Consider the following 20,819-nt stretch of genomic DNA (forward strand, 5'->3'; position numbering starts at 1 on the left):
TGTGTACATGTGTATTAGATCAAAGTATACTAACAATACTTGTGATGTTCCCGAATAGAAAAAAAATGTGTATTAGACCAATATTTATTCTGACAATGGTATTAGGTAAGCAATAATTTTGATATTCCTGAATATTGTAAGAAATGTGTGTCAGATCAAGGTATACTAACAATACTTTTCATGTTCCTGAATAGTGAAATGTGTATCAGACCAAGGTATACTAACAATACTTTTAATGTTCCTGAATAGTAAGAAATGTGTATCAGACCAAAGTATACTAACAAATACTTTTAATGTACCACTTTTAATGTTAGTAAGAAATGTGTATTAGACCAATATTTATTCTGACAATGGCATTAGGTCAGCATTTAACCTAGTTGTACCCTAAAACTTTGAATATAACTTATCACGCCATATATACAAAAGATCAGCTGAGAACCACGAGGGACCTACACAACAATAATCCTCCCATGATATTGCAATGTTTATAGGATCTGTGTAACATATATTAGATAACAGTTGTAGGTGATTCATGTATTATGATATTTAGGAACTATTGGACATGAACAATTAGTTCTTGGTGATATGACAATGTTTAGGGTGAAGAGGATAGTGTGTTTCATCACGTCAGCATGGATTTAATTAATCAAAGATCTGTTTAAACGATTGTGTCGATTAAGTGTTGATTTCGTGTTCAGTGATTTCCTTAATTCATTTGATGGATGTTTTGTGGTCACATTCATTTCCGACCATAATTATCATTGATGCCGGATTAAAGTATTTAACTCAGTGATTTTATTTTAACGATGTAATTAAAAAAAAAAAATGTGTGTATTCATATTGGATAAATTATTTAAATAACATTTTAGTTTAATTAAATACCATCTGTCTTCTTCATTAGATAATGATGCCAGATTTGTTTAATTGAAAAAAAAAAAAAAAAATTGATTCCGAGTTGAAGTTTTTGATTTGTTATCCATCTGGTTTTAGAGAAGCAAACTTTTAATGAACCAGTAGCAAGTCATACTGTACATATGCGGAAATTTAGACCAAAATTTAATATTGAGGGTGCAGACAAAATCAAACAAAAAGTTTTACTTACAAGGATATACAAGATTTAGTGAATTCAATTTTGTATTTATCAATATGAATTGACATTCTTGGAGTTACTAAAGACTTGGATGAACAAAAAAATAACATTTTATATTAAGAATATTTATAATTTCTGCTTTTGATTTGTCCTCTGACGATCTTCCCTAAAATGATGTTGCGCTGACCTGATTACCAACGGAAGGATGTAGGTTTGTACAGGACGTTAAACCCTTTCCGTTCGTAAGGACAGAAAACAATTATGTCTTTTGTGTATATATTTATATACATACAACAGTGGACAAAAATGCTGATTTAACTCAAAGGACCAGATAGTCGGATGTCTTTGAGAGATTGATTCTGCTTTCGTCCTGGTGGAATACTCCCAATGGATTGTGTTGTAGTTTGTAATTCACTTGAACGATTCGTATTACGTGTGTTTTAGAGAAATTGGAGAATGCATTAAGTCCTAAAACGGTTTCTAAGTTTCAAAGTCAGGAGTGTCTATTTATATTTTGTATGGTGATATTGATAAATTCATTTTGGTACCAAAGCCTGAATGTATGGTCACCATGTGACTCGCGCATAACTCATAGATTTTGGAATTATGTAATATTTGACATTTTGAAGGAGAATATTCCTCAATTTGCAATATACTGTCAAACAATAAGTAAATGTTCGATTTGTGCAAGATTCAGTGGAATATTTAATTTGCATTGTATTTGATGGGTCTCTTTGTCAAGTTCAAGACAAAAACCAAACACAATATGAGACCGATATTGGAAAGCACCTCTTCATCCCAAGGTAAGATCGTTAACAAAAATACACCACAAAAACACCAACTATACAGTCATTTTGAGTTTGTAGTATTTTAGATGCTTAACAAAGAACACTGCAAAAACAACAATTTAATGCAGTCTTTTTGAGTTTGTAATACTTTGTGGCTTTATTCACTTACATAAAAATATATTTTAATAATTTAAGATACAGTTTGAGCAAATTGTCTTACAACTTTATGTTGCTGTTACTTAAAGAGTGCAAACTTCACCATAAGATCATAATTAAGATCTATATAAAATATTAATCCTTATATATATCTTTACTATATGTTATGGAATCAAACATCATTTAACTTATTATATCCATGGATTATATTTGCGGATTGAAAAATTGAATGGAAATTCCTATCAATAAATATGAAGTAGATGGTGATTCGCAGAGATAAACTTTTGCAAATTTACTTGAATTGAGAAATTCTTGAAAGTAAATCGCCTCTAAATAAGTTGGTTTATAACGTATAATGGTCATTAATTTATATATCTAACCAAATTGAGATGTCTACTTAAGTTGCGTCAGCTTTTGTTCCTAAGAAACGTTAATGATGTAATGTATATTTAAATGTGTCACTTGAAATAAAAAGGTCAAGGACCTGATGAATTATTTGGTTATTAGATCAGATTTATGTATATATCCGGGGAACTTATCCATTTATATAAGGTTGATGCAAATTAGGTGGATTTTGATATTTTGCCATTCAGACAGTTACTATAATTATCTATACAGTATGTGTTAGCATGATATTTATAAAGTTTGATGTTATTTATTTTAGAATCATCGTACATAATGATACTTTGTTTATTTACCCATTAGTTTATTCCCTGTGTTTATCTATTCGTTATGATGCCTCCATCGGGACTCAGCGTACAATATACCTACCTATGCCTGTACTGGCGTGGGCTTTAATTAGCAGTATTATAGGTGATCCTGTTTGTACTATATAGTGCTGGGTAGCGTTAGATATACCTGGGGTGTACATCGGTACATTACAAACATGTTTATATCGATCGTGATGTATGATGGATGGATATTTACGACAAACGCGAGCACATTCTAAAGGTATTTCTTAACAAAAACATTTATCTTTTTAAAATCTTGGATAAAAATGAGGATCATTTATTTTATTGTCACCCAACACAGTCTGATAATCAGGGAATCTATATACAGTCTGATAATCAGGGAATCTATATACAGTCTGATAATCAGGGAATCTATATACAGTCTGATAATCAGGGAATCTATATACAGTCTGATAATCAGGGAATCTATATACAGTCTGATAATCAGGGAATCTATATACAGTCTGATAATCAGGGAATCTATATACAGTCTGATAATCAGGGGACAGTCTGATATCAGGGATCAGTACAGTCTGATAATCAGGGAATCTATATACAGTCTGATATATATCAGGGAATCTATATACAGTCTGATAATCAGGGAATCTATATATACAGTCTGATAATCAGGGAATCTATATACAGTCTGATAATCAGGGAATCTATATACAGTCTGATAATCAGGGAATCTATATACAGTCTGATAATCAGGGAATCTATATACAGTCTGATAATCAGGGAATCTATATACAGTCTGATATCATCGGGAATCTATATACAGTCTGATAATCAGGGAATCTATATACAGTCTGTAATCAGGAACATAATCATGGGAATCTATATACAGTCTGATAATCAGGGAATCTATATACAGTCTGATAATCAGGGAATCTATATACAGTCTGATAATCAGGGAATCTATATACAGTCTGATAATCAGGAATCTATATACAGTCTGATAATCAGGGAATCTATATACAGTCTGATAATCAGGGAATCTATATATACAGTCTGATAATCAGGGAATCTATATACAGTCTGATAATCAGGGAATCTATATACAGTCTGATAATCAGGGAATCTATATACAGTCTGATAATCAGGGAATCTATATACAGTCTGATAATCAGGGAATCTATATACAGTCTGATAATCAGGGAATCTATATACAGTCTGATAATCAGGGAATCTATATACAGTCTGATAATCAGGGAATCTATATACAGTCTGATAATCAGGGAATCTATATACAGTCTGATAATCAGGGAATCTATATACAGTCTGATGATAATCAGGGAATCTATATACAGTCTGATAATCAGGGAATCTATATACAGTCTGATAATCAGGGAATCTATATACAGTCTGATAATCAGGGAATCTATATACAGTCTGATAATCAGGGAATCTATATACAGTCTGATAATCAGGGAATCTATATACAGTCTGATAATCAGGGAATCTATATACAGTCTGATAATCAGGAATCTATATACAGTCTGATAATCAGGGAATCTATATACAGTCTGATAATCAGGGAATCTATATACAGTCTGATAATGGTCTGATAATCAGGGAATCTATATACAGTCTGATAATCAGGGAATCTATATACAGTCTGATAAATCAGGGAATCTATATACAGTCTGATAATCAGGGAATCTATATACAGTCTGATAATCAGGGAATCTATATACAGTCTGATAATCAGGGAATCTATATACAGTCTGATAATCAGGGAATCTATATACAGTCTGATAATCAGGGAATCTATTACTGTAATGATATAATCAGGGAATCTATATACAGTCTGATAATCAGGGAATATATACAGTCTGATAATCAGGGAATCTATATACACTGTCAGGATCTATATATCAGGGAATCTATATACAGTCTGATAATCAGGGAATCTATATACAGTCTGATAATCAGGGAATCTATATACAGTCTGATAATCAGGGAATCTATATACAGTCTGATAATCAGGGAATCTATATACAGTCTGATAATCAGGGAATCTATATACAGTCTGATAATCAGGGAATCTATATACAGTCTGATAATCAGGGAATCTATATACAGTCTGATAATCAGGGAATCTATATACAGTCTGATAATCAGGGAATCTATATATATACTGACCATTGAGTTAAGGTGAATTTCATAATTATATTCAAATAATTAATTGTTAAGGCATTCTGAAAGATCAAAACAAGAAAAATATAGATTACTGTTAGAGTAAAAATATACCTTGGTGATGGTATTTGACAAAAATTATTTATTTTTCTTTAATTGTTAACCACATATATAGGTTCTGTACAGACTGCATTGTAAATTGATGTTTGAGGGTAAAAGATATCTTTAAAATTGGAGGTTAATTAAACTAGCTCTGAAAAAAACCTTGTGATCAATCAAGGAATCAAACCCTGGGTGCAGAATTCGAAGTTGGTGTCGGCCAAACATTTGTCCCCCAGCCATGTGCAACCAGATTTAAGCTTTGTTAATTTTAAAAATAATTAGAATTCTTCATTTTAACAGGCCAGAAATTGATACATGAACAGTGTACAGTCAAACCTGTCTAATGAGACCACCCAAGGGACAGTCAAACCTGTCTATAAAGACCACCCAAGGGACAAAAGAAACATGGTCTTTATAGCCAGGGGGTCTTTATACACAGGTTGATTTGTAATGAAATTGGTTTTGTGGGAAGTGGTCTTGTTACGCAGGTGATCATTATACAGAGGTGGTCACTAAGGCAGGTTTTTAAGTGTACATGTTCTACCACAGACTCTAACTCTTTTGAGAATCATATTGCAGATCATCAAATAGTTTTATTTACACTTTTTCTCTACATCTGATGTTACATAATTAATGCATGTGTTCTCTTAACCTTCCAGATGGGGTATGTGCCTTAGAAAACAAGCGTAACTTGGTGAAAAAGTCAGCCCACGTCAATTTCTCGAGGCACGGTGAGTTTCTCGACAGAATCTATATACTTACTCAATAATTAACCAATCATGGGTTCTATATATACAGCAACCAAAAGGAGATGGGGTATTGGATAATGAAGGTCAAAGAGATTTGGTCATGAAACTGACCGATAGATTTTCTGCATGCTATATATCCTGGCTAAAAACCAGGGGGAACAAAATGGTCTGCATCCACATTCTGAAGCAAAAGTTACAAATCATGAACTTTGGAGGAGGAAAGAGTCTCAGTTAATTTTGAATATAACTGGGAATCCCGTCTGAAAACTAAAAATGTCATTTTACCACAGTAGGATCGATCAAGAGTGTTCAATTTCTGTTGAATTTTCTACCAAAGTCTGTTATGTAATAACAAACAAAATTATTTAGAAATTTCATGTGAAATTCATTTTTTTGCCCCTGTTTACATGAATTTCACATGAAATTTCTCACGTGAAGAAAAATTGCCTGTATAGTGTGAAAGTAAGAACATAATTAACACTAATCAATTTTTGGTAAGTATAGAGAAACAATAGTGACTAATTCAGGAGTAGAATGACCGCAATAGTGTTGTATTGTATATAATTGCTTCCAATTGTTCAGAAAATAACTGGATGTCCTTGAGAATGTTTTTGCTTACAAGGAATGGTATGTAAATGATGTGACTGTCAAAGTCAGCTTATATTCATTCATGGTCTATAACTAGACAAAGCAGTTTTACCTGCTTCTCTCTGTCTGAAGGAGACAAATATTTTTGTTTATGATCATCAACTTCCTGACCTCAGAACCTGTTAGCGGATAAATTTGTTTTCTTCTTGTACCGCAGTGTCTGTAGACAGTAATAATATCCCAATCCTCGCGAACGTGTGGCCTGTTCTGTCTGCCCTCCAAGTCCAACCCCTATCGGTCAATTTTCCGTGATGCGATGAATCAATTTGGATTGTCTAATCTTCTGTAGAGACTATTGGCAGAAGCTCATGGAATTAATATAAGACTGTTATTTCAGTGATATCGTTGGTCTCGGTAAGTTTTAGGTATTTCCCGATACAGCTGGTTGTGGTTCCTCTTTATTGATTCCTCGATTGTCTCTGCACTTTCATCAGACACACTAAGAGGATGCTTTAGTTATACAATGCGGTCCATTAATCCAGCTATGTTTTCATAAATCCAGGTTTTAGAATCGATGCAGATGAAGAATAATTAATGCATTACAAACTTCAGTTTAACCATGTCTGTATAGACTGATTACAGTAAAGGTAATTTCACATGTTTAAACTTTTAACCTTAAGAATGTCTACTTAGCAGCCCCCTCTGAAGAAATTAAAGGTTGATTTTTGCATATTGTGACCCGTTCTTTCTGATGGTATAGTCAGATTTTTGACATTTTAAATATTAAAGAATTTGGACTTGCTAAAATTGCCAAAAATGAGGTTTCAAAATCGGGAATCTTGATCCCCCAAAATAGGGAGGGCTGGTTGGGATGCTTGCTCAACTCCAGACAAACAAAAACAATTAGCATGTCAATTTATCTTTATTGTATATAATATGGGACAAATGTGAAGGAGAAATAATGAATATAAGCAGTATCTTAAGTATGTTACCTGTACACAAGTTATAATGTTAACAAGTATGTTACCTGTACACAAGTTATAATGTTAACAAGTATGTTACCTGTACACAAGTTATAATGTTAACAAGTATGTTACCTGTACACAAGTTATAATGTTAACAGGTATGTTACCTGTACACAAGTTATAATGTTAACAAGTATGTTACCTGTACACAAGTTATAATGTTAACAAGTATGTTACCTGTACACAAGTTATCATGTTAACATATTGAAATTTATAAGTATGTTACCTGTACACAAGTTATAATGTTAGCAAGTATGTTACCTGTACACAAGTTATCATGTTAACAAGTATGTTACCTGTACACAAGTTATAATGTTAACAAGTATGTTACCTGTACACATTATATGTTAAGTTATAGTATGTTACTTACACAAGTTATAATGTTATTATTGAAATTTATAAGTATGTTACTGTACACAAGTAAATGTTACAAGTATATGTTACCTGTACACAAGTTATCAAGTATGTTAACAAGTTGAAATTTAATAAGTATGTTACCTGTACACAAGTTATAATGTTAACAAGTTATACACAAGTAAAGTATGTTACCTGTACACAAGTTATAATGTTACATATTGAAATTTATGTATTACCTGTTATCATGTTTACCTGTACACAAGTTATAATGTTAACAAGTATGTTACCTGTACACAAGTTATATGTTAACAAGTATGTTACCTGTACACAAGTTATAATAACAAGTATGTTACCTGTACACAAGTTATAATGTTAACATATTGAAATTTATAAGTATGTTACCTGTACACAAGTTATAATGTTAACATATTAATGTTAACAAGTATGTTACGCTGTACACTAAAATGTTAACAATGTATTTACCACAGTAGGATCGATCAAGAGTGTTCAATTTCTGTTGAATTTTCTACCAAAGTCTGTTATGTAATAACAAACAAAATTATTTAGAAATTTCATGTGAAATTCATTTTTTTGCCCCTGTTTACATGAATTTCACATGAAATTTCTCACGTGAAGAAAAATTGCCTGTATAGTGTGAAAGTAAGAACATAATTAACACTAATCAATTTTTGGTAAGTATAGAGAAACAATAGTGACTAATTCAGGAGTAGAATGACCGCAATAGTGTTGTATTGTATATAATTGCTTCCAATTGTTCAGAAAATAACTGGATGTCCTTGAGAATGTTTTTGCTTACAAGGAATGGTATGTAAATGATGTGACTGTCAAAGTCAGCTTATATTCATTCATGGTCTATAACTAGACAAAGCAGTTTTACCTGCTTCTCTCTGTCTGAAGGAGACAAATATTTTTGTTTATGATCATCAACTTCCTGACCTCAGAACCTGTTAGCGGATAAATTTGTTTTCTTCTTGTACCGCAGTGTCTGTAGACAGTAATAATATCCCAATCCTCGCGAACGTGTGGCCTGTTCTGTCTGCCCTCCAAGTCCAACCCCTATCGGTCAATTTTCCGTGATGCGATGAATCAATTTGGATTGTCTAATCTTCTGTAGAGACTATTGGCAGAAGCTCATGGAATTAATATAAGACTGTTATTTCAGTGATATTGTTGGTCTCGGTAAGTTTTAGGTATTTCCCGATACAGCTGGTTGTGGTTCCTCTTTATTGATTCCTCGATTGTCTCTGCACTTTCATCAGACACACTAAGAGGATGCTTGAGTTATACTATGCGGTCTATTAATCCAGCTATGTTTCATAAATCCAGGTTTTAGAATCGATGCAGATGAAGAATAATTAATGCATTACAAACTTCAGTTTAACCATGTCTGTATAGACTGATTACAGTAAAGGTAATTTCACATGTTTAAACTTTTAACCTTAAGAATGTCTACTTAGCAGCCCCCTCTGAAGAAATTAAAGGTTGATTTTTGCATATTGTGACCCGTTCTTTCTGATGGTATAGTCAGATTTTTGACATTTTAAATATTAAAGAATTTGGACTTGCTAAAATTGCCAAAAATGAGGTTTCAAAATCGGGAATCTTGATCCCCCAAAATAGGGAGGGCTGGTTGGGATGCTTGCTCAACTCCAGACAAACAAAAACAATTAGCATGTCAATTTATCTTTATTGTATATAATATGGGACAAATGTGAAGGAGAAATAATGAATATAAGCAGTATCTTAAGTATGTTACCTGTACACAAGTTTATAATGTTAACAAGTATGTTACCTGTACACAAGTTATAATGTTAACTTATTGAAATTTATAAATGATTACAATTGTATTAATTTATATAATATTTTGAGTTTAAACTTCCAACAAACCAATTTATCATCCTCAACATTTGTGTTTAAGCCAGAGGCCTCAAACAGATATCAATGGAATGTTTAAAGAACAATAAAATTGTATATATTTGTAAGCTGTCTGGTTCCTAATTATTTTATCCCACATGCCCCTTACCTCTCTAGCCCAGAATCGTGTTCCTGCTTTATAACCAACCATGTTCTCTGGGTATAGTAAACACTGGAAGTGTTGAAGAGTTCACTTGGATTGTTGGATGTTGAGATTTGTTTAAATAAAGAACTAAGTGATAATTCAGTAGACGGATAATTGTCTATGCTAAAACAAATGAATGAGTGGAAGAAAAACCGGTGATCCTGATGGAAATTCAGAGACAGTTTAAAGTGCTTTCATTTGCCTCAATCTCCTTTTTCCCTGGCCCACTGTCCAGACATCAGAGTTTTAGTGTGTTTTGGACTCCGGAGTGTTTAGTGTCATAAAACGATCTTTCGAAACTCTATTTCATCTTTTCATATTACAGAGTTACTCCCTTGTTGGTAGGTATTCATTTTGGAATTCATGTTGTTTTCTCTGAAATATATTATGTTAAGCTCGCAAACATGTAACGTCGCAATCAATACCTACCCACAAGGGCAGATAACTCTGTAATATGCAAATACAGAATACCTCATTAGGGTTTGTTATAGGTGTTCAAGAAATGGGGTCCTTTTCTGAAAAAATGGTGTTCCTTAGTATTATAAATGGAAAAAGAGAAAAAATGTGTCCTAATTTTCATTTCCTTTGCTTAAAAAGGATACAGGGTCAGCTTAAAAAGGCATATAGGTATAACCTTTCTAGTATAGTATAACCATATATTTTAGCATATATCTCAACTGTGGCAAAAAGGCATTTAAATGATGCAAGATTAATCACTCTTTAGTGTACTATCAAATGAGGTAAATATTAAAGCTTTAAAAACACAACATATATATTGATAAACACAAGCGAGTTGGATAATGTAAGCCCTTTGGGTGTCTTGTTTCAGATGTTTCTCTCGAAAAAAGTCCCAGAATTTACTAAGTAATATGGAATGATGCCAAAGGTGTGTAGACTTTATATGGTGTGAGAAAACACTTGGCTTTATCAATAATTAATGTGATTGGTAGCCGAGATGCAGTAGTCGTGTCTATATTGGACTCATGGGTAATGTCATTATCTATAAATAATTATGACCAGCCGCGGCTGGCAGTTAAGGTGGTATAAATCCCAATCAAACACTATACAAGGCATTTATGTTTAAGTCCATAGATCTATGAAAGCTAAAAATAAACTACATAATTATATTATATTAGGGAATGAACCAAAAGGGTTAATTCATTGCTGTAAATCTTGTTTAAGTATTTTTTATATATGTGTCAAGCAGTTTCATAGTATCAGTTTAAAACTTACACTAGTATTGAGCCTAAAACTTAAAAAAGTATTAGTATTATTTACATGTAAGCTTATTGATTTTAGAACAGTTCAAATTCTGAAGATACCTTGAACATTATTTATTATGATAAGTATAGATTATGAAAATTTTATTATTATTATTTAAGAGAGTCATATCTTATCATGTATGGTTTGATATTTGACCAATCAATACAGCTCTACTTTACAGACTAACAGGTGTAAAGAATTCTGTGCAGCTTCTAAGAGTTGATCATATATCAAGCTTTGGTATAACGTTGAAAATTTCCTTGTGCAGCTATATTCTGTTAAATGTGCTTGCTGACAAAATGTTTTCTAAAACTCAGGAAAACTGGACGACAATAACAAAGTCCAACAGATTTTTACACTGATCAAGAAATGAAGGCACATTTTCTATCATTTATATATGAATGTATGTCATTCAAATATATCTGCCAAAAAGGTTGACCCCAGGGTTAGTTATCGGCCATGATGGCTGAGTGGTTAAGGTGTCTGACAATCTATAACTAGCCACAAACCTTTTGATATAGAATTAAATGTCAACATGGGCCAAAAAGGTGTTTGAAGTCCAACACCAGAACCTGTGATCAGCTTACATGTCCTAAATCTAAACTTAAAGTGTCTTTGCCTGTAATTAATTTAGTAAGGTCGATCTACCAGAAGTGTACGTCATAACAACGTGTCAGTATTGTTTTACATGACTTATTGTGACTGCCTTTTGTCTGCAGTAGTAGTTATTTTTATTCAGATTGCTGTCAAACCTTATAATTTATTTCTGACTCCTCTAAAACCGTGGATCTCTGTAGTGTTATAATCTAGACAGGGGCAATTCTTCTGGAATTTACAGGTCTAAATATCACGATCCCTATCTCAAGGGGGGATCAATGCCAATTGATGCTGTGTAATCTTTTTCCATGTCTAAATGAAATTGTCAAGCTGCAGTGGCTGAGTGGTTAAGATGTCTCGACATATTACCACATACCCTCCACCTCTTGGTCACGAGTTCGAATCCCATGTGGAGGTACTGACCTCTGGTCACTGGTTTTTCTTCGGGCACTCTGGCTTTCCTCCATCAATAAACTGGCACGTCCTTACATGAACCTGGCTGTTTATAGAACGGTAATCTAATAAAAAACCAAACTCAAGAGCCATTTTTCCATCAAGTTCCAGTTGAAAATTTGTGTTACATGCAAAATTCTATGGAAAGTAAATTGAATCCATGGAAAATCCATTTCTTTTCTCTGGGAAATCCATGGAAAACAATATGGAAATAAAATTTCAAAACTTGATACATGGAATTCCATGGAAATTAGTTCACGCAAAGTGATCTAGAAATGGAAAACTTCGAGACAAGACATTCTCAAATTATAAACAAACATATCATGCATACATCTATTATCACAAATTTTAAGTATTGCTTCTAAACATGGATCTTGCATGTCAATTTTCCATTGATACCATTCCCGTGGCGTTCATTAGAGTAAAAGGTTTTGGGTACTGGCTGTACAATACACATATAAGGAAGTGTGTGTGTGGCTGCACATAATCAAGTGAATACACCTATAGAAAATATGTTTTCCTTGTTTTATCAAAAGGAATCAAATTTACGCCTAAGAAATCTAAATAAGGTTCACCCGTTTTGCATTGCTGTTGTGTTAAGAATTCCTTTATTTCGACATAAATGACAGGAAATTGTGTATTTTCAGGAAATAATATTGTATTGAACAATTAAGATCTGCTAGTACATACATGTATGGGGGATATAATGATATTATAAATTATATGGCTGTGTAGCTATAATGATATGAATGTCTGTGTTGCTATAATGTTTTTCTATGGGTACTCCGGCTTTCCTCCACCAACAAACCTGGCACATCCTTGCATAACCCTGGCTGCCTGATGTTAAACAAATAAAACCAATGACATGTAGCTATAATGCTTACTAGGTGAAGATGTATATATAGAGATACAAATTTCCACAAATTAATGAAATTGACCTTTCTCAAGACTAAATGGGTAAATTATTATAGAAGTGTAGAGCTGCATGTATTTTCAAAAAGCAGATGAAGATTATACCAATTATAAAGAGGTATGCTGTCCAGTTGTCGACCCTTTAAGTTCCTTACTCAGGATCCGTGTTTTCTTGAAGAGTTGAAACATACTTGAATACGGTATACTACATATTACATGATTTTACAGTGGTAGAATGCTATGTTAAGTTCTATTGAAAACCTGTTATAGAATATTGATGGTTACTAGTGTAACTGTTGGTGAAGTAATTAGGTTTTGAATAAGACGTGGGGATGAAGCTGATGAAAGAAATGTAGCAGGTACAAGTCACTGTATTGATACAAAGAGATATTGATCAGCTGTACTGAGGCGTAGAGGTGCTTACACTTTGTAACAGTAAAGTAAGCATCATTACGAGTCTCATGTGTTCAAGATTCTTCATTTCTTAAACAAACTTTTTATCTTTTTTACAAACTTTATTTATCCACAGTAACACTAAGAACATACAGAGGATTCCGCTTATTTGCTTACGGTATTTTCCAGAAGAAAATACGCGAGTAACCGAAGTATTTAAATAGGCAAAAATGGCATTGTACACCTCTGATTGACCCCTATACATACATATATGTGCACAGGCAAATAGAAATTGTTTTGTTCACTTGATAAATATGTAGATGATTTACTCTAGAAACAAACAACAAGTAATATTTTTCCAAGTTTCAATCGATATTAATAGTGTAGTAAAAAAAAAATGCTCCAATGTGCAATTCTTGTTTACGTTATCCGACACATGAATCTGTTTGAGAAAAAGCTTGACTATTGAGACCTAATAACTAAACATGATTGTGGATAAGACTTGCAGTCAGATATAACATATCTGTTATTGATGATGAAACTTTAATTCTGGTGTTGATCTGAAACGTTTCAGGTTTTGAAATTTTTAATCTCATGTAGGCAGCGTGTTGGGTAGCTTTATTTCCCTTGAACTGTCCCCTAAATTTGAGAATTAATCTGAATTATTAATGGTGAACCCTTTGATCCTTTTCTTTTTAAACAATTTAAGGGGAAAATTGAATTATTTACCTCTACTAACAGTTGTTGATGTTGTCATGTTGTTTATAATTTCGCTTTATTACAGCAGTAAAATTATTTCTTACAAGTAAAAAAAAATATTATTCTTTTAAAGTAGTAGCAAAAGGGAGATAACCCTTATATGTAAGGGGAGATAACTCTAAATTGGAAGGGAGATAACTCTAAATTGGATGGGAGATAACCCTATACACTACATATATGCTACATTTACATACATGGTATATGTAACCTGTACCATTAATTGACTTATAGTGTCAATTGTAATGTCATCTCACTGGACTCTGTTCAGGTACAATAATTAATATGTGACAATCCGTAACATTTTATTATTCATTCTTGACCCACAAGTTTCCATGACCTTTTGACTGTATAAAGTACTTTTTATATCACCTGTGTATTGTCTACTATGTATATTGTTTATAGAGACTTGAGTGCTCAATTTATGGCAATATGTTATGGCCATAATCTTTACATGCACACATATATATTCACAGAAATGCTTCTGGAAGACATCCCTATATTGCCTTCAGGCACACATTTGAATTATATTTCCTGATTGACTCCACATGAAACTGTTCCTCAGTATATATATATAGTGTATGCCCTTGATGATTGCATGCTGATTGTTAAGAAAGTCACAATCTCTACCCTTAAAGAGAAAAAGGAACAGTTTCAACTTGTAATTCAGTCAAATACATTGATAACATGCTACCACATAAAACAGTGACTCTGTATATTTATGCTCTCAAAGCCGCCGCATGAAACGGTTACACTGTAGAATTTTGCTCTCATTGACATCAGCAAACTCGGGCAAGCACCAAAACCAACAGTGTATTGTCACCTAAAAATACAAGTATTGCCAGAAACAGCTCAATGACAATCCAACCTTAATGGGAACGATTTGTGTATGGATTTACCGTGAATTCCTCTTGTACAGTATCGCTATGTGCTCTGATCATGTTCCATGATAAATAGGTATTGGACTCGCATCCCATTGACTGGCTAATGTGGTGGGGCCACCAAGCATCATCAATATTTGGTAGAAAATGCTTCAGATTCAATAACAAAAGGCGGACTTGTTTGGCTACCGCTGCTGAGTTAAGTTTCAACTGGAATTGTTTGCTGGGAATTCGACCCAAATGACAGTTAAAATAATACTAAGATTTGTTAGAATATCAAGTCTTTTTGATTTATTTCATTATTGATAATGTGTTCATTAATTAATGAGATTTGGAGTAGATATTTGAATGATTCTGTGATCTGAAATCAGGTTTATTCATGTTTTATGGATGCTGGTAGAATATGTGTGTGGAACTTAAAACATTCATGAAACAGGATTGGTGCGGGTTCCAGTTCATAGAGGTGAAGCTCTGAGCAGGCAGCACCGGTATCAGACAAACAATATGCCTTTGTCCTTGAGATGTGGATGCTTGTTTGTCAATTTTTCGTGAGGATGCTTTGTATTTGTGTGACAATCTAATTCAGAGAGATCTAAGCCAGCACGATGTTTGTTGAATCCCATCATATTCCTGGCGTTGGAGGTAAGTGTTAATCATCACGTTAATTATCACGTTGATTATCACAAACAATTTACTGGGTGATGTGAGGAGGAAATTAGCTCATATCAATAGATAAGATCACATATAGATTATGTTTAAAAGTTACCTTATCGAAAACCTCTCCATAGCTCCACCTGCTAAATAAGACCACTTTTCTAGGGTCCCAAATTACGTAATTTTTTACATGATTTGACCTGTAAATAATGTTTTAACACGGATGAAAATCTTCTGCCAATTGGCTGATTTCAGCCTTTTTTACCTTCAGAAAATGGCTATTTAAAGACTATTTGCCTTCTTCACTTGGGTGGTCTTTATAGACAGGTTTGACTGTCCCTTGGGTGCTCTTTATAGACAGGATTGTCTACCCCTTGGCTGGTCTTTATAGACAGGTTTGACTACCCCTTGGCTGGTCTTTATAGACAGGATTGACTACCCCTTGGCTGGTCTTTATAGACAGGTTTGATTGCACCTTGGCTGGTCTTTATAGACAGGTTTGATTGCACCTTGGAAGGTCTTTATAGACAGGTTTAACTGTATGTTAGGTTTAGATAACACAACCTCAAATAGTCATGCATCATTTAAAAAATCATTAAATTTTATATCATGGCAATACCGTTGTAGAAAATTCAAATGCAATGATAAAATATCAATTGGTATTAATGATTTTCTTAACATGATTATTGGTAATCTATTAATAAATATTGTAAAATACTTATCACCTAAACACCATTATGATATGTGATTTGAATGGTTGTAAAATAAAACGTTATCACCAAAATGATCTCTTAGGTATTGACTATATAAGTGATTTAAAGTGATAGATAATTAGAAAAATAATAATTTATTATCAATACATTAATCTGAGGTCATACAGTGTGGTATGGTCCTCATCATGCAGAAAGATTGAGTGTTAAATTAAATGTCGTAAGTATAGTCAATGGTGAAGATGAATTACATTATAGCACTTGCCCTCCACATACCTAGCCTTTGTTGTCAGTGTACTATTTAAGGTGTTTAATATTTTAGTTTATCTCTGTGTACTCAGGATTTATATGTCACAAAAACCTGGCACATTGAATATGGTATTGAATTATACTACTTGCTCTCAACATACCCTAGCTTTAGACGCAAAGTACTGATTAAGATGTTTGGTATTGAATTTTTTCTCTGTGTACTCAGAATTTATATGTCACCAAAACTCAGCACATAATTTGAATGATATCATTAATGGGGAATACAATAGACAAGTTTGATTTAATTGATCATGGTACCTCATGAATGTGTCCAGCTAGCTGTGTGTGGCAGTGGTTTGGTGGAGAGGGTGGACACAAGTTCAGGGGGTGAGGGTAGGGTCTTAGAGGTCTGTTTCTGGTGTGGGCTCTGTCTGTGGTGGACACGGGTTCAGGGGGTGAGGGAGGGGTCTTAGAGGTCTGTTTCTGGTGTGGGCTGTCTGTGGTGGACACGGGTTCAGGGGGTGAGGGTGGGGTCTTAGGGGTCTGTTTCTGGTGTGGGCTGTCTGTGGTGGACACGGGTTCAGGGGGTGAGAGTGGGGTCTTAGAGGTCTGTTTCTGGTGTGGGCTGTCTGTGGTGGACACGGGTTCAGGGGGTGAGAGTGGGGTCTTAGAGGTCTGTTTCTGGTGTGGGCTGTCTGTGGTGGACACAGGTTCAGGGAGTGAGGGAGGGGTCTTAGGGGTCTGTTTCTGGTGTGGGCTGTCTGTGGTAGTGGTTTGGGTGGAGATGGTGGACACAGGTTCAGGGAGTGAGGGAGGGGTCTTAGGGGTCTGTTTCTGGTATGGGCTGTCTGTGGTAGACAGGGGTTCAGGGGGTGAGGGTGGGGTCTTAGGGGTCTGTTTCTGATGTGGGCTGTCTGTGGTAGTGGTTAGTGAGGATGGGGTCTTAGGGGTCTGTTTCTGGTGTGGGCTGTCTGTGGTAGTGGTTTGGGTGGGGATGGTGAGGGTAGGGAGGGGGTAAAGTCTTTTAGGGGTCTGTTTCTGGTGATTTAATATTTCAATGATATTAGAATGTTTATGAGAGATATCAGTGATACGCACGGTCCTAAGTATTTTGTTGACAGCTCGTGAATAACACCACTCCTACTCCAGCTAAAGACTTAACAGATGAGATGGCAGCTGGAGGCTAGAGAAATCATTTCTTACTGACACTTATTATTATTGACCACTGTCCACCGGGGCCTTAATAGGACTGAATGGTCAGTCCATTTGCCACCATAAGCTTTATAATGACCACTGGCTATTTTTCTGGCTAGACTGACCACTGGAAATGCCCTATGGAATAAAATGTAGGCTAATGTATAATGTTTCGTTATGGTATATGGGTTAATCAGATTTTCTGTTTTATGAATTAGCCATGAGGACAGAATGATGTATGGCCATGATGACGAGCTGTACTGGACACTTGACAAGTGTACTGGACACTGAAATGACCTTGTAGTGATCAACATACGTGTTGTAGGGTGTTTTTTCTCGCCAAGACAACATGTTTTGAATTTCTCTCTGTGATAGTAGATATGTTAGTGGCTTAACTTAATCACATTGGAATGAAGAAGTATGTGAATTGATAGTCTATCAATGTCCAGGTGTGGATTCCATGTTACGTAAATCTCCAAAAAACGAAAAGTGTCAGTGAGCTTTAACCAAGCAGGGTAATGATCTGAACTGTACACAGGGATATTATCATCAGACTTGGATGTAATTGTTTGTGCGAAAAGTGTGAATGGATAATATTTATGATCAGGTTCATATTGATTATAATGGTAAGTAAATCAAATTTATGTTTCGTTAAAGATGCTCCACTGCAGACAGAGCATAAACAATACCCATCATTTTAACAATTACTGATGTATAATTGTGTTTACATGTGTCTAACTAACACAAAAATGCATATAAAGTTATTTATTTTGTGTTTAATTGGTACATCATAATCAGTACTTCATTCCATACATGACATAGTGCTACAGACTTCTTTGGGACGCAAATAATTATTTTTAATATTTTTCTCTTCAAGTAATGTAGTGATAGGAATGGTCACTTAATATAATTCTTTGCAAAAGTGTGCACATTTGTGTGTGGAGAGAAGCCTATTGTGAGGTGGGGAATTAATAATATGAACACAATTAAATTACCAAAGTTATGGAGATATTTTACCTATCTACTATAGCTATATAGCCAGTGCCTAAAGTATATATATTCCGCTTGAAGATGCCTTGCGGCAGTGTCTTGAGTTCTGTTATTTTTTCATTTAAATCAACATTTGCAAGGAATCATTGCAGTGTTCTTTGATCACTTTGAGGCAGCAAATTCTGCTGACATGGCTACCTGTATAGATAGAATTGCTGTGTACAGAGTTTGCTTAATGCAAACATCTTTATTTTTACACACGAAAAGTGTGTTAATTTCAGGATATAATTGAACAGTTACGTTGTAACATATGACAGCTGAGCATTATAAGGCAGTGTTATTTTACATGTCATAATTAAAAAAAACTTTAGTATTAATCCGGTTTTCACCTGGATATTGATTACAGGTAGTTAAACCTGTTTCTATACACATACTGTTATACCATGATTACTCATTCACCCGAATTTACACCCTAATTTATTCAACAAATATCCTTAATATCTGCTTTCAAACAGTCTGACTCTCAAAAATAGTATGGATTAATCATAAGTTGGCTTCGGAAATGTTTCTAGATCGCTCGAGAGAGCAGGGTACGTTTGGACAATGACCTGTAGGATTATTATTCAGTATTATTATGTGACGCTGCCTTATATAGATATAAATATGTTTGTGACATTGAGAAATCTCAGTATATTTCTGTTTATGATAAGAACCTCTAGTCAGATAGAATACAGGATTTGTGTTAATGTTGTGATATGAAATGGACATGGCTTTTGATTATCATTATTATTGTAAGTACTACATATAACCTATGCTTCCAGGAAAAGTGAGTAATTCTGCCCCCTAGATGATTAATTGTATATGTAGACCCATATATCAGCAGTTAATCAATATGTAGTGTGCGTACCTTGTACATGTAAAAAGTCAGAAATATGTTGAATTCAATGTATTTATGTTACGATGTAAACAGATCTATGATTTTTATTGCATCAAAGTTGATCTGGGAAAAAATGAGTTACTTAAGGTAAAATGTAAATGAAACCTGTATTTTTGAAAAAAATAATTATTTCCAATTTTAATAATAGATCTATAAGATATATGAACTTATATATCATTTGTATGTTGTGTTTTGCAGAGTATGTTGAAACGGTCAGTGTACATATTGAAAATGTCCATTTTGCTAACTGTGCATGTTGATCATGCTTATTTGTTGATAGTATGTTGGTTTTTTACAATGTTACATATTGGTAATATCAGGCACATTGGTCGGACCAGCATGATGGTCAGATTGATCATATTTCCTTATAGATGTGGTCATACTATTGGTCAGTCAGACTAATTATCTGTATCCCCAGTTCATGGTCGAGTTAATCAGCTGTTTGGTGTATTGGTATCCATCGGTCAGTGTTCATGATAGAGTTAATCAGCTGTTTGGTCATTGGTATCCATCGGTCAGTGTTTATTTCACAAATATGTTATTTTGTGATCAATACAATGTTGTATAGAGTGACCAGTGTCCATTCACCTCACTGGTCAGTGACCTATTGAAATGACTATTGATCTCCAATATATAACACCTTATTTCTGACCAGAGTGTTTAAGTCCAGTTCAATCTTGACCAGTGTGTATTAATAGCTCAATGCTAGTAATGATCTCTTTAAACTGGTCATTGATACTGTCCAGCCCATTTGTCCAGTTCTTGACCAGTCAATATAGGTGTAAATCAGCCATAATTTCTAGCTTGGAGGCCTTTGATTATACACATTTTCCATGTATGCTTTGGTTCAGTTTCCTCAAGCCATCTTGTCTTCTCAAATGTCACTATCTTAAATAGAAGTTCTTACATATCAGAACAAAGGGAGATAATCAAATAAGGGTTTAAAACTTTAATTTTGCTTGGTGACTAGCTATATAAAAGCTGACCATGTAATCTGCATTATCTTATGGAAAAAAGTTTAGTCA

The 20,819-nt window shown here is 34.0% G+C and overlaps 1 protein-coding gene across 18 annotated transcripts in view; it reads left to right on the forward strand.

The window, feature by feature from the left end:
* LOC138308967 (transmembrane and coiled-coil domains protein 2-like) overlaps window positions 1-20,819 on the forward strand; it is a 72,977-nt gene that overhangs the window by 10,755 nt on the left and 41,403 nt on the right. For 5 of the 18 annotated variants that reach the window (XM_069250041.1, XM_069250043.1, XM_069250040.1 and 2 more), the window contains exons 1-2: window positions 932-1,893; window positions 5,666-5,737. The exons of 1 other annotated variant lie outside the window; for it this stretch is intronic. In XM_069250041.1, the coding sequence (XP_069106142.1) occupies window positions 1,815-1,893; window positions 5,666-5,737 (151 nt within the window). In that variant the 5' untranslated portion in view covers window positions 932-1,814. Of the gene's footprint in view, window positions 1-929; window positions 1,894-2,915; window positions 2,986-5,665; window positions 5,738-15,420; window positions 15,703-19,404; window positions 19,448-20,819 lie in introns of those variants that run through there. 12 more of the 18 variants (XM_069250038.1, XM_069250039.1, XM_069250037.1 and 9 more) reach the window with 7 other exon arrangements.

This window comes from Argopecten irradians, chromosome 15 (genome assembly GCF_041381155.1).
Source record: "Argopecten irradians isolate NY chromosome 15, Ai_NY, whole genome shotgun sequence".
In the NCBI taxonomy this organism is placed as follows: Eukaryota; Metazoa; Mollusca; class Bivalvia; order Pectinida; family Pectinidae; genus Argopecten; species Argopecten irradians.